Genomic DNA, 15,775 nt, shown 5'->3' with positions numbered 1-15,775 from the left:
ACTTGTTTATTATTTTGTACGCATCAGGTCCTGGGAGACCAGAGACTTTTTTGTAGAATAAGACTTATCTAGCGAAGATCCTGATACCTGAGAAAGGAACTGTCGTCTCGTGTTGGGAAAGCTCGAGCTTGTGCTATGCTCCGGAGACCTGCCTTGTCCCGTGCCCAAACAGTGGGGAGGAAGACCCCGGCTACTACATCCTGACGTACTATTTGTGAACACTTCTTTCTTTCTTGTGCACATTATCCCACACCCTTTTTGTATCTAGTGATAAAGTTTGGCAATAGATTTCTTTTAGCATAGGTCCCTTTTTTGACAATTCACCACTAGGACTGCCGTATTTTCTATTTGATGGTCGTAGCTAGCTCGCATCTTAGCTTTAGGTTTAGATGTTTTTCCAACCTGCATATCCAGTTTAATAAATCCCCTTGAACTGTGATCCCTTGTGTCTCTTTACTTTGCCACCATGAGTTCCTTATGCCATGACTGCTCTTAATTTTCTGAGGATCTTTCTGGTTGTTGTAGACTTTTGTTCTTCCTCAAGTGCTCAGTGCTGCTCTACCCACCCCCCAAAATCTCATTTTTGTAGCTTGGCTCAGGCAGAATTTCCTACCATTATTTTCCTCTGATGTTAGCCTTAAATGCATACCCTCTATTGTCCAATTGATATTGATATTGATGTTGAATTTCTATCGCGCTCGTACACAAGTGTTTCAGAGGGCGAAAAGGCAAGGGAGGGGAACAAAAAAAACATAGTACCATTCCCCTATAATCCCTTGACCAATTGGCCACGTCCTAATCTACCCCTGCCCTCTAACACATGGTCCCCTTACTCCGTCATCTTGGTTCTCCTCTGCCTGATTGGCGAGGTACCTGGAATTTTACCCTCCCCATTGGCTTAGTCATGTGGTGTGCACCTGGTCATTATCATGAGCTCAGTGGATACCTCCAATGTTAAATTGTCTCCTTAGAATAATGGTGCACTTCTCTTGATGCCAGACATGCGTGGCAGCCACACCATGCCTCCCCATTGTTGGACTAAATTTATGGCATCACCTCCTGCTCCTCGTATCACAAATCACAGGGTGTTTCACTCATGGGACCCTGTGATAAAAATGGAGCAGATTCTATAACAAGGACACCAGGTGGCTCAGGCTCTGTTAATACTAGGCAGAAAGACCATATGAAGGGTTAATTGAGGATATCTGATTGAAGGGAGTAATTGACAGGTCATTGGGCCAATCACAGAGAAGCTTTGATGGAGATGAAGTTTTCTGACAACAATTGTCCCTTCTTTGTTTTGTTTTTGTTTGGTTGCCAGGAGACCGAAGAGGAGGATTTGAAGAGCGACGGTTTGAACTGGGCTTATTGAGATAGAAGAAGAAGAGAGGGGAGTTGTGCTGTTGCACCGAGTTAACCAGAAGTTAATGAAACTAATATTATATGCGATCGTTTGAAATCGCTATTCAGTTTGTCCCTTGTGAGGGCGAGAGAAGCCGAAGAGGGGGAGAGTCAGCGCAACACGGAACAGCTGATCTGCCGAAGCGAGTAGCTGCGGCGAAGCTCGTACAGACGGAGACCGCGCTGGGCCGAGCAGCTGTTCACCCGGTGAGCCTCCCGAGGATAGAAGTTTCGGTCATCGGAGACCGTCAAGACGAACAGCTGATCTACCCCGGGAACGCCGAAGGAAGGAGGCGCGGTCATCGAGAGCCGTGAAGGCGAGCAGCTGATACTCTGCCGGGAGCGCCGAGGGGAGGAGTTTCGATCAGAGGAGGTCGCGCTGAGCGAAGCGCTGAATGACAAAACAGACGTGAGAGACAGAGTCGAGGCCGAGTGGAGCCATACAGAAGCAAATAGCTGTAACGGTAAGAGAGAGAAAAGGGGTGCATTTTAAACGGACATGAGACGAAATTAAGGGGAGTCGCTAACTCGAAAGGACTAGTACAGTCACTATATAAATGAACAAAGGGGGAAGAATTGATACCAGATGAGACGAAGGTACAGGATGAGGAGTGAAAATAAAATAGAATAAGAAGAATAAAGGTAACAATCTGCCTCATGTGTAATCCCCGACAATGTAGTTACAGAAAGAAGTATATATGATGATCTGAGCTATATTCTCTTAAAGACTTTAAGGAATAAAAAAAGAGACTTGTTCATTTAAATCCAATAAGGAACTCTTGACAGAATAAAGACTCTATTGTTTCAAAATCCGATAAAAGACAGACACCCCTATTTCAAGTAAGAGAACGAGTAATTTGCAAAGACTGTAAGACCACAGAGAAAAGAAGTGAATCTGAGTATATGATAGGAGAAAAGACCCAAACAGTATTATAGTCTTCAAAGAAAGGAAGACACGAAGATTAACAAAGACTTACCTGAAATCTTCTGTCCCGCTTGGCCAGAAAAACTCTGTCCTCACCAGAAGACGCATCGGGAGACCACCTGTATCCTTTCTTTTGGTTTCTGAAAAACATAGAAAAATTAGAAGTTATATGTTGATAATAAAAGATACCTTGGAACAAGTTAATATACAATCTCCGTTTAACTGTGTTTATTTACAATTATTGTGTATAAACATCACAATTTGGTGTCAGAAGTGGGATCTAAAGCCGAACACCATGGAAGAACTCATTAAAACGCTAAGTGAGGGGCAACAATTACTTCAACAGGCGTTACAGTTACAGAACCAACAAGCCCAAGCAGATAGGCAAGCATTTCAACAGGCCATACAACTACAACAAGCTCAATTAATGGAGGTGACCACCGTACGACGACATTCCCAGGTTCCAGCATCAGTCTAACAAAAGTACGCAGTGGGAGAGGACCCAGCTCACTTCTTTGTGAACTTCGAGAGAGTGGCTAGGAACGCTCAATGGCCAAACGATAGCTGGTGTCACTACATAGCACCCCTCATGACAGGTGAGATGCAGAGTGCTTACCAAGCAGCCAATCCAACTGGCGAAACACCGTATGCGGATATGAAACGAGTAGTACTGGAACGCTTGGGACATGATGAAGAAGCATATAGGATAAAATTTAGAGAAGTCAAGCTACAAGCCGAAGAGACACCGAGGCAGCTGTTTTATAGAGTTAAAGAGTTAGGAGAGAAATGGTTGCAGTCTAACTCCAGTACCGCTCATGAGATGTCAGAGAAAATTGTTATGGAGCAGTTTGTTGAAGCCTTACCTTTACCAATGCAACGTTGGGTGCGCCAACATCACCGACCCAGCCTGGTTGAAGCTGTTAACATCGCTTCAGCCTATCAAAAGGCTGGACAAGGCAGGTCCATGTCATATGCGGTAAACAACAAACCAACCTCCACACCCAGTTGGAATAACCCTTCTCTCAGAACAACCACTGTTACAAGATGGCCGAACTCGATGTTACGTAAGCCGGAGTGGGAGGCTCCTAGAGGGAGACCAACGAGTGATAGCCCTGTAGGCATCAGGCCCGCTAGTATGGTACCAAAAGGCATACAATGTTTTGAATGTGGTGAGTGGGGACACCTAGCAAGAATGTGTCCCAAAAGAGCTAAAGCTGAACCTATGGACGTGGGAAACATGGAGGTTACCAGAGAAGGAGAATATCAAGAAGGAACAGCAATCCCAAAAACATCGTATTCGTATATTTGCGAAGCAGAAGTTGATGGGAAACCTACAAGAGCCATGGTGGATACCGGCAGTTTGCAAACAGTAGTAAGTACAGAACTTGTGGGGAATACTGGGGACCCGCATACACTAATTCCCATACGTTGTGTCCATGGAGATGTCAAACCTTACCCGACCAAAGAGATTAGTTTAAAGGTAGCCGGGGAACAGATGGAGGTGAGGGCAGCCCTAATGCCAGTATTACCAGAGCCTCTGCTTATTGGTTCCGATGTTCCCAATTTTTCACGGATCATAAAGTCGATAGAAGAAAGTTGGTTAAGAAATGCCCCTTTCGCCCACGAGACAATTGCAGAGCCTTCAAATAAAGAAAGGAAAGTGAAATCTGAGTTAAGAAAGTTAAAGAAAGTTTGGGCCGAGAAAAATGTTTGTCCCATTGCAATTGACTGGAAAATTGATGAAGCGGGAGATACTTTCAGAATGGCACAAGAAATAGATCCATTATTAGGAAATGCTAGGGCTGCAGTTCACTCAGGGGTATCGGGAAATGGTCCCTATTTTGTTAAAGAAAAAGGATTATACTATCGAACTAGCAAGGATGCCACTGGAACTATTCTGAAACAGTTGCTAGTTCCCAAGAAATATTATCAAACTGTGTTGGAAGTGGCACATCTACAAATTGGTGAAGGTCATTTAGGAACAGAGAAGACCACACAGAAAATCCTTGCCAGGTTTTATTGGCCGGGGCTATATGCTCAGGTGGCTCGTTTCTGCCAAGCATGTCCAGAATGCCAGAAGAAAAATAAAGCCAATGTGAGGAAAGCACCTTTACAGCCGATGCCAGTCGTGTTGGAACCTTTTCATCGGATTGGATTAGATATTGTTGGCCCCTTGGAGCACTCATCCAGAGGTCATAAATATATCTTAGTGATTGTCGACTATGCTACCAGGTATCCGGAGGCCTTTCCTCTTAGGTCTACTAGTGCCCAAAGTATATGTGATGCCTTGATACCCTTTATCAGCCGAGTGGGAATACCGAAGGAGTTTGTTACGGACAGAGGATCCAACTTTATGTCATCGGTGATGGAACAAGTGTGTACGATTCTACAAATGAAGCATTTAAAAACCGCTGTCTATCATCCTCAAACTGATGGCCTTGTAGAGAGGTACAATCAAACCATAAAACAAATGTTGCGTAAAACAGGAGAGCAGGGAGGAAAGAATTGGGACAGGTTGTTGCCATGGATACTCCTTACCTTAAGGAATACCCCACAGTCATCGAAAGGGTTTTCACCCTTTGAACTTCTGTTTGGAAGATCAGTGAGAACGCTACTCGATATTTTGAAGGAAAACTGGGAAGAGGAGCCGAGTCAAGAGATCTCCCTTACTGAATATGCCTACCAACTTAAAGAGAGGGTAGAAAAGTTACAGAACATTGCCAAAGAAAATCTGTTACAAGCACAAACCAAACAGGAATACTACTATAATCGAAACACTCAATTGAGAACATTTAACAAGGGAGATAAAGTGTTGGTCTTACTCCCGACGTCTGAGAACAAGATGATGGCCGCGTGGAGAGGTCCCTATGAGATTGAAGAGGTCCTAGGTCCACTAACCTACAAGGTGAGACAAAATGGCCGAAGATTCCCAACACAGACATATCATGTGAATCTACTAAAGAAATGGGTAGAACCTATAACGACGGTGGCAGTGATTAATACAAAGGAGACATCTTTCGAACCTTTTCCAAGGTTAAAAGAAGATCTAGGACTGGAAGCGTTAAACATAAATCAAGATCTATCTGAGTTACAGAAGAAAGAACTCCTCGAGTTGGTAAGGAGATTTGCAAATACTTTTTCTTCCTTACCGGGGAGAACGAACATGGTGTGTCATCGTATTGTAACTCAGCCAGGAGAAGTAGTAAGAATTAGACCCTATAGAATTCCAGAGACAAAACTCCAATCTATCAACAAGGAGATCAAAGAAATGTTGGGGATGGGCGTAATAGAACCCTCTCATAGTGAATGGTCATCACCTGTAGTAATGGTGCCGAAGCCTGACGGAACGGTTCGTTTTTGCATGGACTTTAGGAAATTGAATGAGATTTCCAAGTTCGACGCCTACCCTATGCCACGAATAGAAGATTTACTAGACAAGCTAGGAAAAGCTAAATTTCTAACAACTATAGATTTAACAAAAGGATATTGGCAAATACCGTTACTCCCCGAGGATAAAGAAAAAACAGCTTTTGCCACACCATCGGGATTGTTCCAATTTACAGTCTTACCTTTTGGGTTACATGGGGCACCAGCAACATTTCAAAGGCTCATGAATTCAATTCTAAGAGGACAGGAAGAATATGTAGGAGCATACCTTGACGATATTATTGTCTTCAGTCAAACTTGGGACGATCATTTAACCCATTTGGGAAATGTACTTAGACTATTACAAGAATCTGGTCTACACATAAATCCAAAGAAAACTTTCATGGCTAATTTCTATACTAGATATTTAGGATACTTTGTAGGACAGGGGATGATTAAACCACAAGAAGACAAGCTGAAAGCAATAAAAGGCTTACAATTTCCTACAAACCTCCGACAAGTGCGAGCCTTTCTTGGTTTTATTGGGTACTATAGAAGGTTCATCCCCCATTTTTCAACAATAGCAACACCTCTGACAGATCTGTTGAAAAACTCGTCCAGCAAGAAGAAGGACTGGTATACAACAGAGACAATGAATGCATTTAATAACCTAAAGAATGCTTTATCTGAAAAAGCCGTTTTAAAATGTCCAGATTTCTCAGCTCCGTTCTTCCTACACACAGATGCCTCTGGAACAGGTCTTGGAGCGGTATTGTTTCAGGGGCAAGATGAATCAGAAAGACCCATACTTTTCATAAGCAGGAAGCTCTTACCGCATGAACAACACTATGCTACAATTGAAAAGGAATCTCTTGCAGTGAAATGGGCCATAGAGACATTACGCTATTACTTATTAGGAAGAGAGTTTACACTGGTGACTGATCATGCACCTCTTATATGGTTGGCACGTAACAAAGATACTAATCCCCGAGTACTGAGATGGTTTTTATCACTACAACCTTTTACGTTCAAGACAGTTCATCGTCCAGGAAAATTAATGGCCCAGGCAGATTTCTTATCCCGGAACAATTCCCTTACCAAGCGTAAGGGACTAGAGGGGAGGGTATGTGATAAAAATGGAGCAGATTCTATAACAAGGACACCAGGTGGCTCAGGCTCTGTTAAAACTAGGCAGAAAGACCATATGAAGGGTTAATTGAGGATATCTGATTGAAGGGAGTAATTGACAGGTCATTGGGCCAATCACAGAGAAGCTTTGATGGAGATGAAGTTTTCTGACAACAATTGTCCCTTCTTTGTTTTGTTTTTGTTTGGTTGCCAGGAGACCGAAGAGGAGGATTTGAAGAGCGACGGTTTGAACTGGGCTTATTGAGATAGAAGAAGAAGAGAGGGGAGTTGTGCTGTTGCACCGAGTTAACCAGAAGTTAATGAAACTAATATTATATGCGATCGTTTGAAATCGCTATTCAGTTTGTCCCTTGTGAGGGCGAGAGAAGCCGAAGAGGGGGAGAGTCAGCGCAAGACGGAACAGCTGATCTGCCGAAGGGAGTAGCTGCGGCGAAGCTCGTACAGACGGAGACCGCGCTGGGCCGAGCAGCTGTTCACCCGGTGAGCCTCCCGAGGATAGAAGTTTCGGTCATCGGAGACCGTCAAGACGAACAGCTGATCTACCCCGGGAACGCCGAAGGAAGGAGGCGCGGTCATCGAGAGCCATGAAGGCGAGCAGCTGATACACAGCCGGGAGCGCCGAGGGGAGGAGTTTCGATCAGAGGAGGTCGCGCTGAGTGAAGCGCTGAATGACAAAACAGACGTGAGAGACAGAGTCGAGGCCGAGTGGAGCCATACAGAAGCAAATAGCTGTAACCGGTAAGAGAGAGAAAAGGGGTGCATTTTAAACGGACATGAGACGAAATTAAGGGGAGTCGCTAACTCGAAAGGACTAGTACAGTCACTATATAAATGAACAAAGGGGGAAGAATTGATACCAGATGAGACGAAGGTACAGGATGAGGAGTGAAAATAAAATAGAATAAGAAGAATAAAGGTAACAATCTACCTCATGTGTAATCCCCGACAATGTAGTTACAGAAAGAAGTATATATGATGATCTGAGCTATATTCTCTTAAAGACTTTAAGGAATAAAAAAAGAGACTTGTTCATTTAAATCCAATAAGGAACTCTTGACAGAATAAAGACTCTATTGTTTCAAAATCCGATAAAAGACAGACACCCCTATTTCAAGTAAGAGAACAAGTAATTTGCAAAGACTGTAAGACCACAGAGAAAAGAAGTGAATCTGAGTATATGATAGGAGAAAAGACCCAAACAGTATTATAGTCTTCAAAGAAAGGAAGACACGAAGATTAACAAAGACTTACCTGAAATCTTCTGTCCCGCTTGGCCAGAAAAACTCTGTCCTCACCAGAAGACGCATCGGGAGACCACCTGTATCCTTTCTTTTGGTTTCTGAAAGAAAACATAGAAAAATTAGAAGTTATATGTTGATAATAAAAGATACCTTGGAACAAGTTAATATACAATCTCCGTTTAACTGTGTTTATTTACAATTATTGTGTATAAACATCACAGACCCCTTATCAGCTGCCCCTTTCTGGAGCTGCGCCTGGGCCTTTCGAGGACCACACCAATCAATTGAATTCAGATGGATTTAGGTATTCTCGTTTATGAACATCTGGCAGTTCAAATAGGATGGCCATTTTCCTGGGGGAGGCCCTAAATATAAACTGGACATTTTGCCAGTTCAAGGCCTCTGCTGCGGCTCCCATGGGTTTGTCCTTTGGGACGGGTGCAGCCCTCTCCTCGCTCGGCTATTCACATTCATTTCTGGTTTCTCAAACCTATAGCTCGATACAAGTACGTTTTTATCTGTTCGGCCTGAAGGCCTCTATGTTTGGTTTTATTGTTGGGGCTTGGGATGGGAAAGTGATTCAAACTATTGCACTAGGCTGCCACTTCCAACAGGGCCTGCAAAATACTAGACCTCACTACCAATATGGCAGTGCTTTGGTATTTCTCGCGTCTGGGACCAGGGCCTATGTACACTATATTTTAACTACTGTACTTCAATATCATTTGTGCCCTATACCTGAGCCTATCTATATTTCCATGACTGCTACAAAACAACTTTATTTATTATTCCCACTCCACGAGTTCCACGCCCCCTGCAGCCGTGCACATTCATTTTTGCGAGCGCAAATAGATTTTCCTTAGCCTGAACGGTTGGATATTGTCATGAATCAACAATGATTCTTCCCATAAACCTAGCCTGGGACCCCTCTCATGTGGCTACAAGTCTCATAATCCCCTAAGTACTGGGATGAGGAAGATGGCTGAAGAGCAATGTTGCAGCAGTAATCGGGCAATTAAGCCGGTTCCTAGTGATAGTTTTGAATGCCATAGTTTCAAATGGCAAAGTTTCGAATAAAAATGCATCAGAAAAAATGCATTTAAAAAAAAAAAATCTAATATGGAGGGGGTCCCTCCAACTCATGTTTTTTGTACCCTTTCAAAACTTTTGTCATTCAAAACTGTTTTCGAAACAATGCCTGGATACCATTAAGCCTGATAGCCTACACCTGAGGGAAGCTGAGAGGCTTAAAAGGCCCCCTCTGGTGGAGGCAATTAGAAGGAGCTGGAATTGTGGCTTGACTGCGTGCAGGAGAAGCAGGAAGAAGAAAGCACAGTGTTGGTAATCCAGGCAGAAGTGGGAGAACCGAAGGGATGCTGGGAATTTGATGCAGCGGATTTCACCTGCCTGTCCTGCTAGGGTCTTGATCCCCCAAACTCTGAAAGGCAGAGGTTGAGCAGGGGAAAGCGTGAAGGAAAACTGTTTTTACCCATGTGAACTTAATTGCAGAAATTGTGCAGCAGGAAGCATGCTGGAGACCATGGCTAGAAAGTGCTGTGAAGCTGTGGGTCTAGGAGCGAGAGGGGCTCCTTATTTGCTTGGCCGGATGGGAGACCCTTCAGCGAGGAAGGGTGTGGGTCCCAATTGAAGACAGAATTAGCAGAAATCCTGCCACACCCGAAGAAAGGGATACAGAAGCCGGTGAGTTTAATGGAGCGTTCCGACTCCTTGCGTGAGCACTGCCGGGAGCAGTATACAGAAATACAAGCACTCGAGTATGAGCAAAAGCAATGCTAAACTGATTGATTGTTTAACAATGAAATACTTGAAATGTAGCACTCACGTATGAACAAACATTTTCTTTCACTCACGTAAGAAAGAAACGCAATGAAACATTATTGTTGAACTTTTCTAAGGGAATGGGTGCGTGTGCCTAATAAAGATGCAGGTAGGAAGAGTGATCTCTGAATCTATGCTAAAGTTGTTAAACAAAACTAACAATAGAAGATAAGTGTTTGAACATTGTTATTACAAGTTATTACAGGTTGTCATTGTTGCAGACAGACAAGAGTGGCAAAGAGGCTGCACCTCTGGGAAGGGAATATTCAGAGGAAGAGTGCCTTGCTTACTTTGAAGTGTTGAAGTACCATAAAGTGAATCTTGTCCTATCTGAAAATGGTTTAAAGTCAAAAAGTACTGAAGCTGTAGTGGTGTATTTGGTTGTCAGCAGATTTAATACTTCAGTAGCACAATTGAAGGTGCCATACAATGAGCAAGAGAAGTAGACCCTCGTGGTGAGATCTTGCAGAAGTTACTCACAGTTGAGAGTTGCTAAAATGAAAGTAAGTGCTGGGATGTCATCCTGACAAAGATACAAAGCTATGTTTCATTAACATTACCATAAGTTGTGTTTTCCTTAACCTAACAAAGAACTGTAGTATTTCTTCTTTGGAAAATAGAAGTTGTAGCAAAGCATCTGGGGTGGAACTAATATCTATGCTAGTTGATAAAGTGGAAAGTCTTTATTCCAGTAAGAAGCAAAGCTTAATTTGTTGTTTGAACATTTGCTAACAAAACCTCCTTTTGACCTATTGAAGGAGACAAGAGCTGATTTGAGACTTTGTCACACCTGTATCGCCTTGTTTGTTTTTGTTGAACATTGGAACTGAATTTAACTTGAAACCTGTGGAATTCACCCGGGTTACCAAAGAATACTGTGAATATCATTATTGATGTTATTATGAATTGCCATATATTTCTTTGTGTATTTGATGTTTGTGTGAGGGCCAGATATCCTGTATTAGTGTTTTCCTTTAGTTTTTATAGACGGGAAAATCCTCGTCAGAGATGGGCTAGTGGGGCATTTGATAAAACGTCTGACTTAATTAAAATGGCAGATTTTGAAATCATCCAACAGTTGTCCGCCTCACATTTCTGACCCCTTGCAGCGTGCATCCCAACACTGGCAATACCTAGGCTGGGCTCCCCTTGTTTCAAGAGAACTAGTCGGAGGAATATTAATTAGATAAATTTCTTATTATGTGCCGTGTATGTGAGAATAGTTAGACTAATCTACCTTATTTGGAAACACATTGCTCCAGCTTGCAATTAGGACTATATGTATTTCATTTTTGCATTGAAACAGCATACACTCATGGGTGAACTCATTTAGAATGTGGTCTACCTCTGGATCAGTAACTGAGTTACAGTTCCCCGTTAATAAAATATCCCCTCTGACAACTTTTTAAGTTGTCTTAGGACTTTAAAACAGAAAATAATACAGTCTTTGATTAGGAGCATATACAGAAATAATTGAGAGAGGAATGCCTGTTGCAACAAACACAAATTTGCTCTCCGGAGCGGCTAGAAGAGGACACTGTAAACGTAAAGTCTCTGTGCAACGTAACCCATGACCTTCGGTTTTAGTGTAAGAAGAGAACATTACTGGATAGTGCTCATGGACACTTTCTTTTGAACCAATTCTACTTCAGCTCTGCTAGAAGCTTACAACTTCTGCTTGCTTTGTTCAGATCACACACATACTAATCATCTTGCCCTGTTTTCAAGCTTTCCCATGTACTTGATCCTAAAGCATACTAGTTCTTCCACTAGACCAAGCTTTCCTAACAAAATATCTAAAATATCCACTGCCATCTCTGATGCATCTTAACCTTTTGCGAAATTAACTTTAACCTCCTGAACCTTTAAAGCAGCTCCAAAATGTAAATGCTGATTAACTTCTTTTCTGGCTGAGCAAGTTATGCTCCTTTCGCTCTAGCTTACCCCCCCCTCCGACACCCCCAAAACTTCTGCCCATCAGGCCCAACAGTTGGCAAGTCTGTTTGAAATATATGAGCTTATTTTGAAAACAAATAGCAACTTTCCAATCCTTTTCTCAAAACTTCCTCTCTTCCAACGAGGGAGTTTGAAGGAAATCTCTTATGATTTCACATGCGTTAAATATGTACTCATCAGCTTGGTGAAGGGATAATACTGGCATTAAGGTCTGCTGGGAACTATTGCAAAAAAACATGTTTTCATAAAAAAAAAATCTTGAACAATACCCCCTTCATATTGGTATTGCGCCATCAAAAGAAAAGCGATGAACATGGTGTCTGTAATCGGAGGACAATTGATGACATAAAGTTACTATTCAGGATGGCCTCGTTGAAGGTCCAGGTCCAATCATTTGTTCCTCTTTCTTGCGCTGCCAGAATAAATAATCTGCTGGAGGACTACTTTCCAGACTGGATCTAGGGATCTGACCAGATGTTATTCTGGGGCAGACGATTCCTGGCGCAGCGGGCTCAAACCACCATCTTTAGAGTTTCCCTTCCATTATGACTAAATCTTAAGCTCATGTGGAAAGTCCAACTATAGCTTATTTTCCTTGGGTTTAGTATTGGTTAATGGTTTAACTTTTTTCTATCTTGCCAGGGTAATTGGTAAAATGCCTTGGAAGATATACATGTGCAAATCACTATACACAGTCCAGCGTGACCCCTGGAGGAGTGCAATATTTTCTCTTTAGTACAGACAGCCATGCATTCTAATGTCTCGAGGTGATTCTCATGGATCCGTTTTGGAATGTCCACCCTGTGAGCCCTATGAATGCTTGAACCTCTTTCAGGAGTCCAGATGGAACACTTCCTATGAATTCCTGGATATTCCAGCACTCGGATCCATCTTTCAGAAACGTAAAGCGAATGTTCTCCCTGTAAGACGATTTTTCCAGATCTTTATGTTGATCACATAACTCGCTTGCATTTCTTTGTAATCCATCAACCCCAGGTGTGCGCGCGGGCATGCATTCTTGCAGGTTCCTAACACCATTTTTACAGGAGTCAAACTGGTCTCCGTGGTCTTACCTTTGCCTGTTTCTTCTCATTCACCGCTTACACGAGACTTCAATTTCCGATTGTAAAATTGAGTGTCAATGTTTGAAGGGTGTCCTCAGGTTTGCTGTGTAAGGGAGTTCTCCTGTTGCTCAAGGTCAGTGCCATTCCCCATGTTGTTACTGGTGGCTTCCTCCTTGTTTTCACACAAAGCTCACATGGAATCAGATTTGGCCCCACGCAATCAGTCTGTTACTTGCACTAGTATGTGTCACTTCCCTGGTCCTTCTAATGAGGAGTGCGTTCCCATCTACCATCTTCTGTGTGCGTATGAGGATGTGCCACGTGCTATGGCACCACCCTGGGTAAGCCATCCGAGTTAGACTGGTGTAATGAGCGGCGGAAATACTGAGCCTGCTAATGATCGCTATTTTGCTCTATTGGGGAGGGGGGCAGGGGTCTCGCAAAGGTTTAGCTCCTCCTATGAGGATCTACGAGTGCAAACCAGAAAGTGGGTACCTGTCTCTTTCAGATTAACACACAGCTTCCAGGGCGCACTTCATTTTTCATTGCAGGTCGCTACCACCTTGCTATTTTCTGTTCATTTATTTCCGCTGGAGCTTTCGCTATACTTCGGTATTTCTGTTAAAGTTTAGTCCTTTCCTTGAGAAATAAAAGGGGTTGATTGAGATCAGTACAGATCAGTTATGCAGCATTTTGGTGGTAGCGCTCGCTGTGATGTCCTTCCTACTCCCCACCCTCTCATTGCCTGTGAGAGGGTTGCTTGGGTGCTTCAACCCAGTTTTCTGACACCTTGCCTGCCATCCAGCGGTCCACCACTAACACCTGCTCGTGTCCCTCCCCACCCCCCACCCCCGCTGTTTCACCAAGACTTACCGCAGTCCAGCAAGGGCGCACAGCACCAGGAGCTAGAGAGCATGTGGAACCTCAATTCTGCAGTTCGCCTCAGACCCCAACTTACCTCACACATCGCCCCCATCTCCAATGGGTGTTTCTCATAGAGCGCCTTGCCACTTGCAGGTACTGGGCTCTGTATTGAACTCGTGAACGACATTTTTAGTCTCTAGATCGAAGGCTATTTAATTGTCTCCTCGGTTCCTACCTCTGTCTGCCATATGACTCCACGCCCAGTTGCTACATTTTACAATCAAACATATCTTTCTCCCTTCAATACCTCATTATGTACAATACTTCCCTCCCGAAATCCATCACGTTTTACAATGATCTGGCAGGAGGGTGCAGCTGGAAGCTATTGTAAAATGATTGCTGTGTTACTAAATGAGAATAGCAGTGCATTGATATTCTGATGACACCGGCATACTTCTGTCTTCTCTTCTGCAGAGTGATGTGTTGGTGCTCAGCTGTGACTTGATCACTGATGTCGCGTTGCACGAGGTGGTAGACCTCTTCCGAGCACACAATGCCACACTTGCCATGCTGATGCAGAAAGGGCACGAAACCACTGAGCCGGTGCCAGGCCAGAAAGGAAAGCGGAAACCAGGTAAGGAGTCCTCACACCATGACTTCAGTAATGGTTTTCGGTTGTTAGTGTACTATTGCCTACCTGGTTTGTTATGTTCTGTTAATGGGCTTTTATGCTGCACCAAATCGCCGCCGTAGTAGTTTCAGGGCACCTACTTTGTCCATGGCGTGGCTGGTCTCCCGCCGTGTGGCACTAGAAGGCGCTGCTCCCTCTCCCCGCCCTAACTGTGCCTATGTGACGTTTGCTACTGTAATCGCTGCATGGTGCCACCTCTTGTGCCATGTGCCTTTATAGTGTCACTGTAAGTCCCTGTCATTGCCTCTCTTTTCCCTGTATGACTTGTGCCATGTTATGTTCAGCAAGTCCTATGAATGCCTTACTGTAAGCCCGTGTGGTACTTGCTATAAACTGTGCAGAGTGAGTGCCTCTCACACCTGTTCCTGTATCACTGTAAGCTCTCTATGTCATGGCACCCCTGCCCACCGTATTCCTAGCGCCTGTTCGACATGTTTTGCTGTAGGCTCTGCAGGAGCGCCCTCTATTCTGTGCCTACATCACTGAACGGTTTGCATGCCAGTGGGCTACTGCGTGTTCGCTTTGGGCTACTGGTTCTGAGAGAATGCCCATTTCAGCCCCCTTTGCTGTAAGAATTCTCCCTTTAGTTTTAGCAGGAAGCCTCTGCGGCTGTGTGCTTGCATAACTTGTTACTGTAAGCTCTGGAGTCAGCCCCCTCCCCCATTACTGCCTGTGTGACATTTTACTGTAAGCACAGAGCTCTTTAAGCATGTTCATTAGTGTTCTTTCTGAGACCTCATTTACACTAAAATACACCTATTGTGATTGGCATTCAAAGAGGACTGCATAGGGCACTAAACAGTGTCAGTAGGTAAAATATGTTCCTACCGGCACATACGATGTCATTCCACAATGCTTTAATGTCAATTTTACGTTATCCTTTTTTCTAACTAAATAATTTCATTTCTAAATAACACTAATTGAGCGAACCAGAAATGCAAGCCCAGAACCATAGCTTCAACTCAGTATACTGTATAGTGATATAGTCAGTCGCAAGTAGCGTATAGCTGCAGTCGCTTCAATCGAATACCATGGATTAAAGTCAACGCAAATCGCAGGAGCAGAGTAGAGCGTCCCTTGGAACATGGAGTGATGGAGCAACCCTAGTTCCTAGTGACCTGCTCCTCTGATTCCACGTGCTGATGGTCCTTCGGTACCTTGTGAGCCACTCTCCTCTGGGCTGTCGCCCCTGTGGTCCTTGGACGCTCTTGCTGACATGCTCCTCTGATTCCACGTGCCGATGGCCCTTCGGTACCTTGGGAGTCCCTCTCCTCTGGGC

At 43.8% G+C, this 15,775-nt stretch overlaps 1 protein-coding gene across 1 annotated transcript in view; it reads left to right on the top strand.

Annotated features, from left to right (window-relative positions):
* The window catches only part of EIF2B3 (eukaryotic translation initiation factor 2B subunit gamma), a 1,062,507-nt gene that overhangs the window by 204,871 nt on the left and 841,861 nt on the right, over window positions 1-15,775 (top strand). The window contains exon 4 of the mRNA XM_069642355.1: window positions 14,280-14,439. Within this exon, the coding sequence (XP_069498456.1) occupies window positions 14,280-14,439 (160 nt within the window). The remainder of the gene's footprint in view (window positions 1-14,279; window positions 14,440-15,775) is intronic.

The sequence above is a fragment of the Ambystoma mexicanum genome, chromosome 1q (genome assembly GCF_040938575.1).
Source record: "Ambystoma mexicanum isolate Mex_15411 chromosome 1q, UKY_AmexF1_1, whole genome shotgun sequence".
Lineage (NCBI taxonomy): Eukaryota > Metazoa > Chordata > Amphibia > Caudata > Ambystomatidae > Ambystoma > Ambystoma mexicanum.
This window is presented reverse-complemented; position numbering and strand designations above follow the sequence as displayed.